This window comes from Echeneis naucrates, chromosome 17 (genome assembly GCF_900963305.1).
Source record: "Echeneis naucrates chromosome 17, fEcheNa1.1, whole genome shotgun sequence".
Taxonomy (NCBI): domain Eukaryota; kingdom Metazoa; phylum Chordata; class Actinopteri; order Carangiformes; family Echeneidae; genus Echeneis; species Echeneis naucrates.
Genome location: NC_042527.1, coordinates 21,027,807 through 21,044,178, shown reverse-complemented (window position 1 = coordinate 21,044,178; position 16,372 = coordinate 21,027,807). Strand labels below are relative to the sequence as shown.

The window sequence follows — 16,372 nt, the reverse complement described above, 5'->3', positions numbered from 1 at the left end:
CTGTATAATTGTCTGATAGTGTTTGCTCCATACCTGGAGATTTGAAAGCTTCCTACCACGTGTCCAGGTTTAGACTGCAGCCCGCCGCACAAACAGGAAGTCCAGTCAGAACCAGAGCCCAATGACCTAAACCCCATTTTCAACCGCTAAAGAAAGAACAGAGCTCAGAATCTGGTCCGATCCGTACCGACTTGTCTCCGCAGGACGCCTTCAGCCTGCTGGCCTACTCGGATCCCTGGAACAGCCCGGTCGGCTACCAGCTGGACGCCATTCAGAGGGAGCCGGTCTGCTCCACGCTCAACAGTGCATACTAGGTAGGTCGGCCGAGCCCGAAACTGAAATCTCTCTGAATCAAATGAAATGTCCTGACCTCATTCTTCTTCTTCTTCCTGCTCAGAGACTCACAACCTGCCTAAGCAGCCCCCCCTGGCCCAGGCCGTCGGTCAGGCCGCCCAGTGCCTCGCCATCATGGCACGGACTGGCAGTGGGCTCCTGCGCCTTCGCCTCTGTGGACGATTACTTGCACTAGCCCCATGCAAACACACACACTCTGTGAAGACCTGTCCAGAATCGTCTCCGTCCTCCATCAGTGTCTCATTTTAGCCGAGGAGACTCCTCTGCATGATATTGAGTGGTAGAGCGTTAACCGCCTCACCCTGCTTCCTGTTCTGCTTTTACCACCAGCACCAGACACCACTAGGACCAGGACTCATCTCCGGGCAGATCTTCATAGGGCCCCCAACACACACACACACACACACACACACACACACACACACACACACACACACCACCACCTCCCTTCCATCGTAAATATAAAATCACGCCTCCACCTCAGTTGGCCTCGCTGACTCCAGCCCAACACTGCGCCGACAGCTGGGGCGCCAGCCAAGAGAGACACGTGACTCATGTGGCGCAGATGCCCCGCCCCCGAATACCCTTGATGGGGAGGGGGGGGGTAGTATGAACCGGGCGAGACTAACTGGTGAATGGCCTGGTGTTAATGGAAAAATAAGGAAAACACAACAACAACAAAAAAGAAAACGGACAGTGACCTTTTATCAATGTCCCCGTAAACCTGGATTACCAGGTGAAAGCTCTCACACACACACACACACACACACACACAAAGAAGCGAAGACAGCGGCTGATGCTGAAGGCAGGAAGTCCATCTCCAGAGACTCCAGCCAACACGAGGCTCCGTTATAATGCCCTCCCCCCTCCTACACCCTGCACAGCCCCCCCCACCCCCCCCACACACCACACACACACACACACACACACACACACACACACACACACCACACCACCTCCACTGATCTAAGGACATCGGACGTTTATGTGACGCATGAGGACTCGGGACTTCGAAGAAGCCGGAGAGAACCTTCAGTCTCGTCTCCATGTTCCCTGTTTTAATCTTTTCGTTCTTGTTCTTGTTTTTCATGGTGAAGTTTGGGGGGAGGGGGGGGCGGTTACCTGGCTCCTTGTTTTTGTTTTTAGTTTCTCCAGGTTTACAAAGGCAGGGTGCAGATGACAGCGAGGACGATGATTATTATTATTATTGTTATCTAATTATCATTATCTTAATTATTTGTTACTTGCATTCACAGTATATTTGTTGAGCGCCAGCAAGAGCAAAGTTCCACCAACTTATAATAAAGGTCCCGATTCCACCGACTCCCAGTGACGAGCATGTGTACGTTGACGTTTATATATGACTTTAACAAAATGGAATTATATCAATAGAGCGAGATATTTAGTTATCAAATGAAAAGAAATCTTTTGGAAAAAAAAAACAAAAAAAAAAAAACAAAACAATCCTTAATGCTTTGTACCGACAATCAGTGACCCCTGAAGCCAGCTGGTTGGTCCGGCCCGTGTTTGTTTGAGCTCCAGCAGAAAAACCTTCCAGTCCCATCTTGTATTTCTCCTGAAGAATTAGTTTTTCACTCCAGCTTCAAATAACTTTCAGACAAAATCCTTAATTTGTGAGTTGTTGTGACCGTGTGCAGGTTAGACTAAGTCAGACTTTGATAATCTGCCCACCGATCCTCAGAGGGACTCCAGATGGCAGCATGTAAATCAGCTTCTGACACCGAGCTCGAACTCCTGGTGCTTTTATTTTGTGTGACCGAGTTAACGTACCACAGGAAGACGTTAAGGTGACATTTAGATCCTTCGTTTTCTCACCATCACTTCAAAAACCAAAGAATAGAAACTTTTTTTTCTGGATTTTAAATAAGCCCAGCTGGTTCCAACATAAATCTGTTTGAAAGTGAAACTAAAATTGAGATTCTTAGAAAAGGAAAGCTGCAGCTGTTGTCCGTTGTCTTTTGTTTGAAAAAGGAGTTCAGTGTTTCTCTTTTTTTTTTTTTTTTTTTTTTGATGGGGAGGGCATTTTGAAGTCTGTTGGACGGACAGAGAGGGTCTTGTGATCTTTAAGTGTCCAAACGTTGATGGCATTTAAATTTGAGATTTTTTTTTTTTTATCAAATGGGAAGACGCCATCTTTCCTGTAATGTTTCCTCCTTTGTGTGTGTTGTTGGCTCCCACTTCCTGATTCGTCTGGTCAGATTGTCGATGCTTTACGGTTCCTTGGTGCCGAGCATCGAACGACCTTTGGACCCCGAGAGCTTTCTGTTCTGACCCACACTCAGGCCTCCTCGCTGGTCAGCTGATCCTGAATTAATCCAGTGACAGATCATCTTCTTTTTCACCACATTCATCGCATGGAGAGGACTTTCATTTCAGTTGAATTTGAAGGTTGGACCCGTTGACGTCGAGCCCACAGTCACCAGTTTGGAGCTGGTTTATTACCCCCCCCAAGATCACCTTTTTTTTTTTTTTTTTTTTAACCAGGATTCTCATCTGAGCTTGAAGCCTCAAAGTAGCAAATGCAGGAAAGGAAAACCTGATAAATAAAAAAAGGGGCCCAGTATGGTTGACTGCACTTTTGCTGCAAAATGTAGAAAATAAAGATTCTAAATACTTCAGGAAGACAAAGTCGCAGACAAATGGGGACGTGGCGGCTGCCGCCATCTTTCCCTTCTAGTTTTTCCCAGGGGTCCGAGCTGCTTCTGTACTTTGGTTGGTTTTCTCACCTTTTTTTTTGTTGTCTGCTTTTTTTTTTCTTTTTTTTTTTTTCCCCGATTCACGAGCAGTCACGGCATCGTTTAGAAAATTTCTTAGACAAAGTGTCTGTTGTCTCTTTCTGAGTAAGGTCTGAAACCTATGCATGCCATAGTAAAGTGGTGGTAAGATCAAGTTAGATGTCTTATTTTATTTTGTTTCTCCTTCTTTTAGCCAGTTCACGTGTATAAGGAAGATGTCAACCAGTAACACTGCTGACTGTGTGTCCATTTGGAGAAAAATGTGCAAATTTGTGTGAGGGGTGAACAGATTTATATTAAAAATTACAAATGATGATCGAACGTATTGCTGAAAGTGAAGTCTGTTTTTCCTCCGAGTTAGTTTAACAGCAGTGATAATTCTGATTATTGGTCATATAAAATTGAGTTGTTGGATGTTTTAGTTCTCAACATGGATCACATTTTCCAAAATCTGAACAGCTGGTTAAAGAAAACATGATGAAATATGTTTTTGTTTTAGTACACATTTGATCTACTGAATAATTGAAGGATCGTCTGGCTGCTTCACACATTCCTTCGATGTTTTCAGTGGAATCTGGGCCTCCACCTCAGAGGAGAACTCCCTTTTTGTATTTGTATTAAACTCTGATTTGGGGATGGAGGTGATGGGTCACTGGTCAGTCACAGGGGGGAGCTGTTGTCACAGTAAGAACCATTAAATTCAGGAACTTCCCACACAAACTCTGTTTCTAAAAGTTTCTGCTCAGTCCAGTGATGAACAGACTTATTATTCCTGTTTGTTTGTTCCCACAAGAATCAAAGTGAACAGGAAGTTAAGTTTTATCCTTCAAAATACAAATCCAACACATGAAGGCCCTGCAGAACAGACGTGTCACCTGCACCTGAAGGCCGTCTGCGCTCTCATTGGCTGATGGTGTATTTGGCAGAGAAGCCCTCTTTGGTGGAGCTTTGGTCGGATGAGATGATCAAGGACATGACGCCGCTCTGGGCGAAGATTCTGTTTGGGGGTTGTAACCGCAGTATTGGCCGACGTGGACGCCCACTGAGGGAGGTAACAAACATTCTTCAGTACACTTTAGAGTCGTCCTGATGTGTTTGTACTTTCTCTCTTGAACTTCCTGTCAGGTTGATCATATTTAATCGACTGGATCTAAACCAGCCGCTCACCTCCGGGGGGGCCGTCCCAGATCTCCAGGCGGTCTGATTGGCAGGTGCTGTCGTCCTCCATGATGAAGCTGTCGAACTCCAGCAGGATCTGCGCCCCCGGGGGGGCCAAGATCATGAGGACACACTCCATGTTGTTGGGGTATTCTCTGGGAAGTTGGGTGTCGTGATGAGGCCCTGGGGGGCCGTGAAGTTCCTGGACAGTTCAGACCTGAGTGGAGAAGAGACTTTGTTTCTGATTCCATCTCCAGAGTGGAAACAGAACTGCTTTAGAGTGTGAATGTGGAATCAGAGGCTCTGTCGCTCCTCTACGACACACGATGTGTTAACCAGGGACGGTGGTGGCAGCAGCTGCAGATCCCAGATCAGTACCCACCTTGCTGAGGACCTTGTAACTGAGCAGAGAATCCTGAAGTCCTGGATCTCATCGTTGGAGACAACTTGATGAGCAGCTGGTTGCCACTGGACTTTGATCGGAGACGGTGCCACGATCCCGCAAAACCTCCCCACCAGAGGCGAGAGCTCGGTGCCCCCGTTGTAAACCTCCACATAGTCGTGCCTGCAGGACAGACGGGATACGATTCAGGGTTGTGCTGCTACAGAGTCCTCTCTCTGCTCTGCCGGCTTTTAGAGGGAATCATTCCCTGTTGCTGTGATGCCTTCATGACCTTTGACCTGTCACAGACAAAAATGGGCTCTTACTTGCAGTCTTTGTCTTCCAGATGAAAGTATGCGTTGAATGTGAGGAGGATCTTCTGATCCGGCTCCTGGGCGGTTATCACCCACACACAGCGCTCGGAGGGCAGGTAATCAAAGGGATATCCTGGGCTGGTAAAGTAGCCCCCAGACTCCACGTCTAAGCCCCCCCACAGGAGTCTGCGGCAGAAGAGCAGAAACAGACTGAGCAGCTGGAAAGCTTTGGACCGAGTGAAGGAACCTCCAGCTGGAGAGCAAAAACTATTTAGATGGATTCCTGAGAAGAAGAAGAAAGTTTGTATCAGCCTGAAAAAGGCGACAGAACAGGCAGCATGACGACAGTTCGACTTTCACTGAGTGGAATTCTGGAAAATGTTTCTTCTTATTATTATTGTTATTAACAGCAGGACGTGAGACTGAGATGCTGATGTCAGACACATTCTGCTCACATCCAGGCCCTGTTGGAGGGGGGGTCCTCTCCTGGATGGTGTACTGGGCCAGATGTCCCTGTTCGCTGATCCGGGTCCCGGCGGTGATGATCATGGACAGGATGCCGCTGCGGGAGATGACTTGGCCCGGCGCGGTCGAGCCACAGTATGTGCCGATGTGGATGCCCACTGCGGGAGGGGGGGGAGGGGGGGCAGAAAAGGGAGGTGGAGAGTTAGCTTCATCACCACAAAGTTCTGTGATTTAACCTCCTGAGTGCCGAGCTGTTATTTGGTTGGGGGAGTATAATGAAGGAAACCCAAAATGTGACATCCTCAGAAAGTTCAAGCTGAAAACTTTCCCCCGTCCACTCCGATCTCTCTGCCCTCATAATTAAAGTGTTCTTACAGCTGACTCTGGGAGGAACCAGGAAGTTTAGGGTGATACAGGAAGAGGAAGTGGACGCCACGCTGACGCAGGCGGCGCACAGAAGGTGTCTCCATCACCAACCGACCGTCAGGTGAAACCACACGGCTGCACCTCTTCTTTCTGTTTCACCTCCTCCCCTTTTTTCTGTGTCTAGACGTCACCTCACCTCCTGGGGGGCCGTCCCAGATCTCAATCCCGTGGGCTTGGCAGAGGATGGTTGTTGGCTTCCTGTCGTTGGGGTCCAAGTTGAAGCCGTCGGGCTTCATGCTGAAGTTGTTGAACTTCAACACGATGTCGGAGATCTCGGGGGCCACGATGGTGAAGGTGCAGGTCAGGTTGTGTGGATGGTCAGGAGAGAACGCTCCTGGGTGGGTTGGTGATGTGATGAATCCCTGAGGAGCCGTGAAGTTTCTGGAACATTCTGTACCTAAAGGGGGGCAGAGACTGATGAGTCGCTGTGACCGTCACGTCTGCAAATCTGAAATGTGGCTTTTCTTAAAGGAAATTATCAAAGACTTTGTCTCTTGATGGGGCACAAACAGAAACCTGGAGTCCTGACGTGGGAACAGCTGACTCGCCATTTTGGCGGCTTGTCAAGTGAACTCAAAAAAGAGAGAAGAGCAAAAACAAATATAGAAAAAGAGAGCAAAGTCCGGCCTGTTGTGTTGCCGTCAGCTTGAAGGATTCTAACCGAGTGAGTTCCTTAAAGTGAACAAAACAGAAAACAGTAGTTCAGGAAGACGTGAAAACAAACCAACAAAGTTGACGTTTGTGTTTAAAGCTGGTTTGATGTTGTTGTTGTATTATTGACCCCCCCCCCCCTTTATTTGGCTTGGCCTCGGCCTGTTTGGACAATATTGACCTGAACGTCCGAACTTATTTAAGGGTTTTAATTTCATGAAGAGACACTCTTTTGCTTTGTGAACAAGTTTTCATTTAAATAAATTCTCCTTCTGATTTTCATTTGCAGGTTCCGTTCATCTGACTGAAGTTCACACAACAGGCACGACAAATTGAATTGAAAAAATGTTTTTATTAAATAGAATAAATCTTTGAGAGCTGAAGCTCAAATCGGATCTTTGACCAGCCTAAGTGTTAAAAATAAGGAAATCTTTGTGCAGGTCAGTTTGCAGTGATTGAATTGTTGATCCCATTTTATGGATCTGCTCTAATATTCTGAGCTCTTAATTCTCTGAACAGAAAACTCTGGACGTGGACCAAAGGCCACCTACCAGGCGGACTCGGAGAGGCTTCTGGGACGAGCTGGAGGAACAGCAGCAGAAACACGGCAGGCATCATGTTCTGACTGTGTGGCGGTAAAAACCTGAAGCTCTCTGTCAGCGAGCGGCTCCGGCTGAGGAGGAGGACACATGACCTTCATCCTGATGTTGTTGTTGGCTCGCATTCAGTCAGTAAATACAAGAGAAAGTTTTTTTCCACCAATTCTAAATGTTCGCAGCTGCAGCTGTTTGAGTTAAAGATGAATTTGTCAACAAACAGAAACTGAATAGTTTGTTCACACACTCAAGTCTTTATTGTGTTTTAAAATATAACATTTCTGAAAAGAAAAGAAAAGAAACAGTTCATGTGATTCTCACGCAGTAATTCACTGATGAATCCCTTTCAGCTGTATTTGCTCTTTAACGGAAACGCCACAGTTTACAGCCCAGGAGAGCCTCGGCGGTTTAGCTCTACCAGCCAGGACAAAGCCCTGGACCTGGACCTGGTCCTGGTCCTGGTCCTGTCCTGGTGATAACGTCCAGGATTGAGGCAGATTCTCGTCCCACTTTAAGTCAGAATAATTTACTGATGTCTCGTTCTGTGATCAGTCCAGCGTGGGGCCAGCGTGGACGAGATCCGAAGGTCCGGTCAGCAAGAGGGAATGTGCTGCTTGTGGATCCATCTCTTCTTCAGCTTCTCTGCTTTGGCTTTCTGCTTACAGGCTGCAGGATCAGACGGAGATTAGAGACATGAAGTCAGAGACTATATTTGATTTTTTTCTAATAATTAAGATAAAATATTCTTTACATGAAACATCGGACCAATGAGAGCAGCGAGTGTTCTCATGGGACTGTAGAGATTTTGGTTGTGAAGACAAACTGAATCAGTGTAATAAATAAATGAGGTCTCAGATTCTTCTCAGTTCCTGCTCCTGGACTTACCCCAGTCCTTCTTGACAAACTGCACGGCTGCACCTTTATTCCTCCCCGTCTTGTTCTGGAGGGAGAGCAGCTCGTTATCTGAAAGCAGAAAGACATGAAACATTAACGCCTTCAGTCTTCGTCACCGTCAGAGCGTGAATGTTGCCGCCGCCTGCAGAGGGAATCCAAGATAGAAGCCCTCAGTGAGACGAGACTGGACGTCACTGTAGCAAAGCTCAAATTGAGACAGATCATCGTCTGAACAGACTTCTGCCACAGAGTGTAGCTTGCATCTTAGTTTCTATGAATGAAAAAACGAAATATCTGCAGTTTTAAACTAAATTCTCACAATCCAACTTCACATTTCAGACAGTTTTGGGTTCAGGGTCAGGCCAAACTGAAATGTGCGGCCATCTTACTTGTAGTCCTGCAGCTTCCTGCTCCGTACAGCCTGGACTGGATGAAATCCTCCGCCGCCTGCTGCTGGGAGGACGCCAGCGCTCCCACCACTTTCACCGTGGCCACCCTGTAGTTTCCCTTCAGACTGACAAACAGGAAACAAGTCCAGTTTCAATAAAATGCAGTGACATCTTCAGGCCAGACTGGACGCTATCTCACCAGAAAGAGCTTTCTACATCTGGAGACAGCTGTTGGTCAGTGAACGTTTGCTAAAAGTCACACTAGCAAAACTTACAAACAGGTTGTTTTAACATACTTTCGGGAATGTTCCATTTTTCTGCTCTTCTTCTTTTTCTTCTTCCCGTTCTCTCCCTCATCCTGCCGCTGCTCTTCAGCTGCTGAGAAGATACAGTAAGTGTCACCGATCTGAGCATCAGTTCAGTTTATCACTTATGTCAATAAGATGGGGAGCTTCTTCACCTTCAGACTGTTTCTGCTTCCTGAAAAATAAAGAAGATTTAAATGTTCACAGAGCAGGACACTGATATATTTTTAAAAATGTAGAGAATCAAAGAACAGCAGAAAGATTCAGGCTGATGAACTTACTTCGAAGAGGCTGAGTCCATTTCCTCCAACACGTCGTCAGACAACAGTTTAATTTTCTGTGGGAATCGGCAGAATGAAGAAAAAACATACAGCCACTTCTTATACTTAACACAGAATATATATGTGATGAGTATTATGTGCTTAAGATGAAATGCTAAATAAAAGCCATTAATGCCCAAACAGACCTTCTGCTCCTGGAACAGCTCCTGTCTCTTCCTCCTCTTCTCCTTCAGAAGCTCTTTTTCCCTGCAAACAGCAGAATGCTTCACTGACCCAAACACCACAGCGCAATGGAACAAACCGCTGTGTGGGTTACTGATGCTATTTATCACAGTAACACAATAACTGAGGATGCATTTGTTGGCCCGTTCGTTGTCCATCTTTGTAAATGGATCCCAGCTAGCCTCGCTGTGGGAGAGTAGCCTCCGTTCAGGAAACCTCACTGCCGGATCTCTGACACAGTTAGTCGATTCTAAATCAGCTGCTGTCTTCCTGGTTAGCCTGCTCGACTGATGAATTGATGACATTGTTTTTGACATATAACGTTCCTGTTGCTCACCATTCATCTGGAAACGGGCGGAGACAGAGAATGACATATTTCTGCTCCTCAGAAACACCCACCGATAGCGTCCATTTTACGTGACAAACACACATACTGGCCACCCAATCTATCAGCTTTGTACCCTTTGGAAGCTGGGTTGGGAATTGTTACGCCTGGGTTAGTTCCAAGTAAGTGCATGATTTATACGAAAGTCTGTACAACATGAAGACTCTTTAAGTCCGACCTCTGATCAACACCGAGAATTCATTCTGCTTCACGTCAGAAAACATTTCCACCTGATGGCGCTTTCCATTCACTTTAATGTTATCCCTGGTGTTAATCTTATTCAAACTCTGAATTATGAACATGTTCCCATTTCTGCTCTGGAGCAGCAGTTCATAACCAAATTTGCCTTTTTCGTTAAAATTTTCTAATTCCGAATCCGGCTCTAGCCCCCGTTAGCAGTTAGCCGTTAGCTACCTCCTGTGTGTCCAGCGCCTGCTTCATGCTCCGGAGAGCTTCGGTCCTGGAGGCGTCGAAGGTCACCTCTTCGGGCGCCTCGTCGTCGCTGGACTCGAACACCATCGTCGTGTCCTCCGTCTGTTTTTCGGTGTCCGTCTTCTTGGACGGAGACGTTGTTGTTTTCCCACGTTGGTCCTTCGCCATGTTGGATGTGTGACGTCAAAAGAGAGCGACCTGGGACCGTCTCTGCCTCCGGTGGCGGGAAGGAGGAATAGACTAAATGTAAAGATTTTTTTATATAAATTCATATTTAAACAGAATTAAAAGTTAAGCTATAAAGGTTTATTTTCAGTTTTTTCAGCAAACAAAAATGTAATGTTAATCACATATACACTGCAGACTTTTTAATGAATTAATGCCTTGGTGTTGTTTATTTTATGTGTTGCTATTTTTCTGTATTTCTAAAATGTAATATTTTATTTATGTTGTCACAGACTACTCGTTAATTGTATCCGTGCTTTTCATTTGAAAGCGCCTCACCCCGGAAATGCTGTTTTATTCTGAAGGGGTCCGGTTCCGCCGGTGCAGAAAGGCGTAAACAAAAACAAAACCCGGACCAGCTGACTGGACCGTCTGGACGTCATGCACCGACTGCTGTTTGTCCTGCTGGCCGCCGCCGGGCCGCCGGTCCTCGGCCTCCCCGGGCCGGAGCTCCGGGAGGCGGCCACGCCGTGCCTGGCCCCGCCGCAGTGGGAGGGCAGGTGGGTGCTGTACGACCACAGCACCGGGAGGAACAGCCAGGCCGTGTCCTACGACGGCCTGAACCAAGGTCCGGATCCTGCAGCAGCACAAGAAACACACCCCGTGTCAGAAGTGAGATCCGGCAGCTCAGCCTGAATATCATGTAGAAGGGATGGAGTCAGACTTCACTCCATCACCTTCATGATCAGATTTAATGTCCGGAAGATGCTGGCTAAAAACTAACATTAAAGCAAATTTATAAATATATATGTATATACAAATAAAAAAACACATAAAGTCATCATACATAAAGATCACCTTTAATTAAAAAAACGATTTATGCTGCATAAATAATCATAGAATCATCAGAATTAACAGCTTTTGTCATTTCAGTGTTTTCCCCAAAATGAGCCAGAAATAGGCTAAATGATCCGGCTCGTGTGTAATTTCTCTCTTTATTCATATAAAAGAAAAGTAATGCACATCAATGGATTTGAGAAAATAAAAAAATAAAACCCTTCATCTCACCACCAGGTTTTTTGAGTACATCTACTTGTACCAGAGCATGGTCATGTTCCAGATCGACCAGAAGACCAAGGACTGCTCCAAGATCGCCCTGACGGAGGCCTGGGACCCGTTTGACATCCCCGACAACTCCACCTTCGAGGACCAGTACTTCATCGGGCCCCGGAGACAACGTGGAGGTTCAGGAGTGGTCAGACAGGAAGCCAGCACGCCAACGTGAGTCTGAGCAAAACCTGCAAAACGCAGAAAATCTAATTAAAGCCGATACACCAACAACAATTTCACAGCATCACAATAAGATATGTTAGGTCTCAAGTCAGTCAAATCTTTCTGTATGAGTAAACACTCCTAAAGGTCAGCCATAACATTATGACACCTGACAGGTGATCCGTTGCCATGGCAGCTGTAAGTGGGTGGGACAGGCATTGTTACCATGGATACCTGGGGTCTATGGGCTGCAGGTAAACATATAGTCCTGAATTCCAGGAAACAAGAAACAAACTGCGACGTGTAAAGTGAGTCAGAGCAGGCCGCTGTTCCTGGTGTGACATGAGCTGGACTAACAAGTCAGATCCACGCAGGCCTCCAGGCCTGAAAGGAGCTTCTGCTAACATCCTGCTAACATCCCACCGCTCAGCTTCTGAGGTCTAAAGGAGTCCAGACCTCCAGAGTCAGGTGGCCATGATGTTCTGGCTGTAGCTTTAAGCCAGGGTTGATCTACATTCACCAGCCGCTGCAGCACAACCAAACCTGATTCAACTTCCCTTCTGAGTTCATCAAATGTCTCCTCTCTTAACCAGATGAGACCTGGGTGGGCGTTTACACCCTGAAGGACTGCTACCCAGTGCAAGAAACCTACACCAGGAACAGCAGCGTCACCACCTCCACCCGCTTCTTCAACCTCCAGCTGGGCATCAGCGACCCCAGCGTCTTCACCCCGCCCAGCACTTGTCAACAGCTCGGCCCAAGAGGATGCCGGAGTCCGACTGTTGAAGCTGAGCCTGATATCATTATTCCCTATAGATACACAATATTTGACACTGTGCTGATAAATATGAACATCACTTACCTTATAATAGTTACACAGAAATTTTCAAAACATAACGTACAAAATGCTAATGCTAATAATAATAATAACTTAATAATGCACTAACAGTTGGATTAGACACTGAAGGCTGGTTGTCATGAGTAAGATGGTTGTGTGAGGAGAACCCACTGGAGTCAGGATGTCTAGAAGAAACTCTGCTAAGAGAGATTTGTCTTGTAAAATTATGACTCAAAGGATTCCTAAATGTTCCATTGCATTCCTGTGCTGTGGGAATATTAAGGAAGAGTCTAGTTGTTGTGCAATATATCAAATGAAGTAACAAAACTGACTTTACCTGTACAGACGATTATTTCTCAGTTTTTCCTTCAGTAAATGTGAATTGTAACCAATAAAATGTTTAATTAAAATGCATTTTAGGGAGAAAGTAAAAGCCATTGATGAATACTGGTGAACTAACACAAGAATCGAAAAAGTTAAACACAGAATCCAGCTGTTCCTCCTCCTGATGACCCTCTGTCTTCTTCCTGCTCTGATCACATGTCTCCTCAGATCTACAGTCTGAAGGGGGTGGAGACATTTTTACAGCAGACAGAAAACTAGTTTCACTTTTGATAACAGAAACTCAGACGGCCGTCACAGAGGAGAAATGGAGCAGAAAGGAGTTCAGCTGGAAACCATCTCCTGTTCCATCTGTCTGGATCCACTGAAGGATCCGGTGATGACTTCCTGTGGGCACAGCTACTGTATGAACTGTATTAAATCCCACTGGACGGAGAGGATGAGAAGAACATCTACAGTGTAGGAAGGCCTTCATACCGAGGCCTGTTCTGGAGAAAAACATGTTAGTGCTCTAAATGTTTGCTCTAAATGTTGGCTGAATACTTGTGTGTTGCTTTTCTATTTTATTAAAATTATAATAATCTCTCTGAGATTCAGGTGAAATAAACTGATTGTGTGAACAAGAGTCTTTTAATAAACTCTACTAATCCACCACATGAACAAACTTAGGACACTGTAGATACATTTAAAGAATGAATAAAATATAATTCAGGAAATCAGAAAAGTTTGAAAATGTCTTTTCTAAGGATACAAAGTCTGACTTGTGACTGGGATGTAGCCCAAAAGCAGCATCTTATGAGGATTTCAATGGAACAGCCAGTACTCATTTACAGCTAAAAACCTGACATGGAGCCATGACTGTCTTTATGCGAGGTCATCAGATAAACAGGCTGTAAAGCCGTTAGTTAATCTTCAACTATGTTTTGTTTTTTTTTGATCAGCCATCACAACATGAGCTTTGATTATAAAACTTTCTTTGTTTCTCCAAACCAGACATGAATTTCTCAGTTATGAATTTTTGAACATGAAGTAAAACAACATTTTCTGAAACACGATGCTCCAGGTCAGCTCATCTGACCTCAGCAGAAGTGGGAGGAAGCTGCAAGGACCAACACCAGCTGGGTGAGGTCAGGGTCGTCAGGGTCAGGGTCAGGTTAACATGGACGCCGATTGGCTGCTGGCCCGCAGGTCTGATATGTCAGTGCGTCCGCCATGTTGGAAGCGTATGTTGAAAATGGAGGTTTTCAAAATAAAAAGCTAATGTTTACGTTTAACGTACTTAAATTGTTTTATATCCAATTATTTATTTTAATTTAAGTACAAACTGATGACCATTGAGACCAAGACTTAAAGTCTGTATTCGGTACAGCAAAAGTATTAAAGGCGCTGTAACTCCATCACAGAAAATAAGACAATTTTATACATTTTAACACGAAAACACACCTCCACAATTAACCAAATCTTATTCTTGAGTCCAGGCTTGGACAAATTCACCTCCCTTTTAAAATGAGTATTTATTTAACACAGATGGGCCGATTGAGACGAATATAAAACATTTCTGTGAACTTTGAAAACACAACAGATTCAGCCTGAACGTTGTCTGGAAGCTAGCTCGACGGCGCTCTGAGCGTTATTCAGGTCAGCTAATGAGCTCACAACACGACGTTGTGACGCCAAATACAAGCAGAATAAAGTTCAGGCTTACCTGTGACAGGTGATCTGAACAGAGCAGCTGTCGGTACAGCAGAACAACAGCGAGGCGTCCTTCCTGTAACCGGCTTCACCTACCAAATGGCGGCCAGGTGAACGTTCCACCCGCCAACTGATGAATGTGAGCGGCTGGACCCGGAGTTGCCAGGTCCGCTTGTTGTTCTGTAAAGTCGCTTGAAAATGTTGTCAGTTGTGGGGTTTTTTTGGGGGCTTGTTATTTAAAGTGTGGTTGCTTATTTAGGCTGCCTTTGCTCCGTCCAGATTCTCTTCCACAATAAAGGTAAACTCTGTAATCTGTTCACAACCTGAGCTGGCACCGAAAAACGCAAACAACACAACAGCAAAGACAAATGAGCCACATCCAGCCTGTCACACATCAGTCAGAGCTGTCGGTCAGCAGGTGAACTACCTGGATCCACCTGGACCGATGAAACCAGGAACCAGAGAAATGGTGATCAATGATGGGACATCTCATTGATTCGGTATAGATGCCCAGTATTCATTTGTAAGAGATGAAAATGTGTTTACTGCTAATTTACTGAAAAAAAAAACACAAAAAAGAAGGTCAGGAGGTTCTGCCGGGGTTGGATTAGGGTTCACCACCAGGTCCGAACAATAACCGAAGAAGACCGGAGAGGAGGTCCAGTGAGGTGAGCCCAGCAGGTATTTGCCCTCAGTGACATCACTTGTTGAAGGTTCCAGTTTTCATCTGTCTGTCGGCCATCTTGGCTTTGAGTATGTGGAGGAACAGGTGGACCTGCTCTGTTCTGATTGGTTTTACAGATTGCCAGTCACACAGTAACCACGCCATCTCTTTAATCTCCTGCTTTATTATCTAATTTCTTCTAAATGGAAGCATCATTTGAAAAATGGACATTATGTTGTAAGAGAAGACATCACACCCGCCATCAAAAACAACAATCGTGTTTATGAGGTCGAAGAGCAGAGTTTTCAGGATATGTCTTTAGTCCTCCCCCTTCACTATATTGGTTTTATGTGTGGGTGTGGTTAATAAGACACTTTGAACTGCAGCAGACAATCACTGACTCAGCAGACAGAGCAGAGATTTGGTTGCCCTCACAACTCAGAGACCGTTTCTTTTGAAACTGTTGAACAAAATAACTCTCAAAGGAGAAATGGCGCAGAAAGGAAATCCACTCGACCTAATAAATTCTGCTGTTCCATCTGTCTGGATCTACTGAAGGATCCGGTGACTATACCCTGTGGACACAGCTACTGTATGAACTGTATTAAATTCCACTGGGATGGAGAGATGAGAAGAAAATCTACAGCTGCCCTCAGTGTAGGACGGAGTTCAAACCGAGGCCTGTTCTAATGAAAAACACCATGTTAGCAGATGTATTAGAGCAGCTCAAGAGGCCTCGACTCCAAGCTGCTCCTGCTGATCACTGCTATGCTGGACCTGAAGATGGTGGCCTGTGATTTCTGCACCGGGAGAAAACTGAAAGCTGTCAAGTCCTGTTTAATGTGTTTGGTCTCTTATGTGAGAAACACTTGCGGCCTCATTATGAATCAGATAAATTCAAGAAACACAAGCTGGTGGAGCCCTCTGAGAAGCTCAGGAGAACATCTGCTCTCGTCATGGTGAGGTGATGAAGATGTTCTGCCGTACTGATCAGCAGTGTATCTGTTATCTCTGCTCTGTGGATGAACATAAAGGCCACGACACAGTCTCAGCTGCAGCAGAAAGGACTGAGAGGCAGAGAGAGCTGGAGCTGAGTCGACAACAAATCCAGCAGAGAATCCAGGACAGAGACAAAGATGTGAAGCTGCTTCAACAGGAGGTGGAGGCCATCAACGGCTCTGCTGATAAAGCAGTGGAGGACACTGAGAAGATCTTCACTCAGCTGATCTCTCATGGAGAGAAGAAGGTCTGATGTGAAGCAGCAGATCAGATCCCAGCAGGAAACTGAAGGTCGAGTCAAAGAGCTTCAGGAGAAGCTGGAGCAGGAGATCACTGAGCTGAAGAGGAAAGACGCTGAGCTGAAGCTGCTCTCACACACAGAGGATCACA

At 45.7% G+C, this 16,372-nt stretch overlaps 2 protein-coding genes and 1 pseudogene across 2 annotated transcripts in view; 2 read left to right on the top strand and 1 right to left on the bottom strand.

Annotated features, from left to right (window-relative positions):
- ranbp9 (RAN binding protein 9) overlaps positions 1-16,372 on the top strand; it is a 46,610-nt gene that overhangs the window by 14,425 nt on the left and 15,813 nt on the right. The window lies entirely within an intron of this gene.
- On the bottom strand, positions 7,340-10,182 carry LOC115057153 (nucleolar protein 7-like). The gene is made up of 8 exons (XM_029524037.1): positions 9,993-10,182; positions 9,157-9,234; positions 8,972-9,027; positions 8,846-8,865; positions 8,682-8,763; positions 8,386-8,510; positions 7,988-8,065; positions 7,340-7,768 (listed from the first exon to the last, which is right to left on the bottom strand). Exons 1-8 carry the CDS (start codon positions 10,176-10,178, stop codon positions 7,695-7,697), a joined length of 699 nt encoding a protein of 232 aa, XP_029379897.1. The 5' UTR covers positions 10,179-10,182; the 3' UTR covers positions 7,340-7,694.
- LOC115057154 (mammalian ependymin-related protein 1-like) lies at positions 10,540-12,426 on the top strand (annotated as a pseudogene).

Excerpts from the sequence above, each read along its gene's own strand:
- LOC115057153 (XM_029524037.1), bottom strand. The coding sequence starts at position 10,178 with ATGGCGAAGGACCAACGTGGGAAAACAACAACGTCTCCGTCCAAGAAG. Across the intron at positions 8,866-8,971 it reads ATGGACTCAGCCTCTTCGAA|GAAGCAGAAACAGTCTGAAG; the intron begins GTAAGTTCATCA and ends TTTATTTTTCAG. Across the intron at positions 8,066-8,385 it reads AGGAAGCTGCAGGACTACAA|ATAACGAGCTGCTCTCCCTC; the intron begins GTAAGATGGCCG and ends TTCTGCTTTCAG.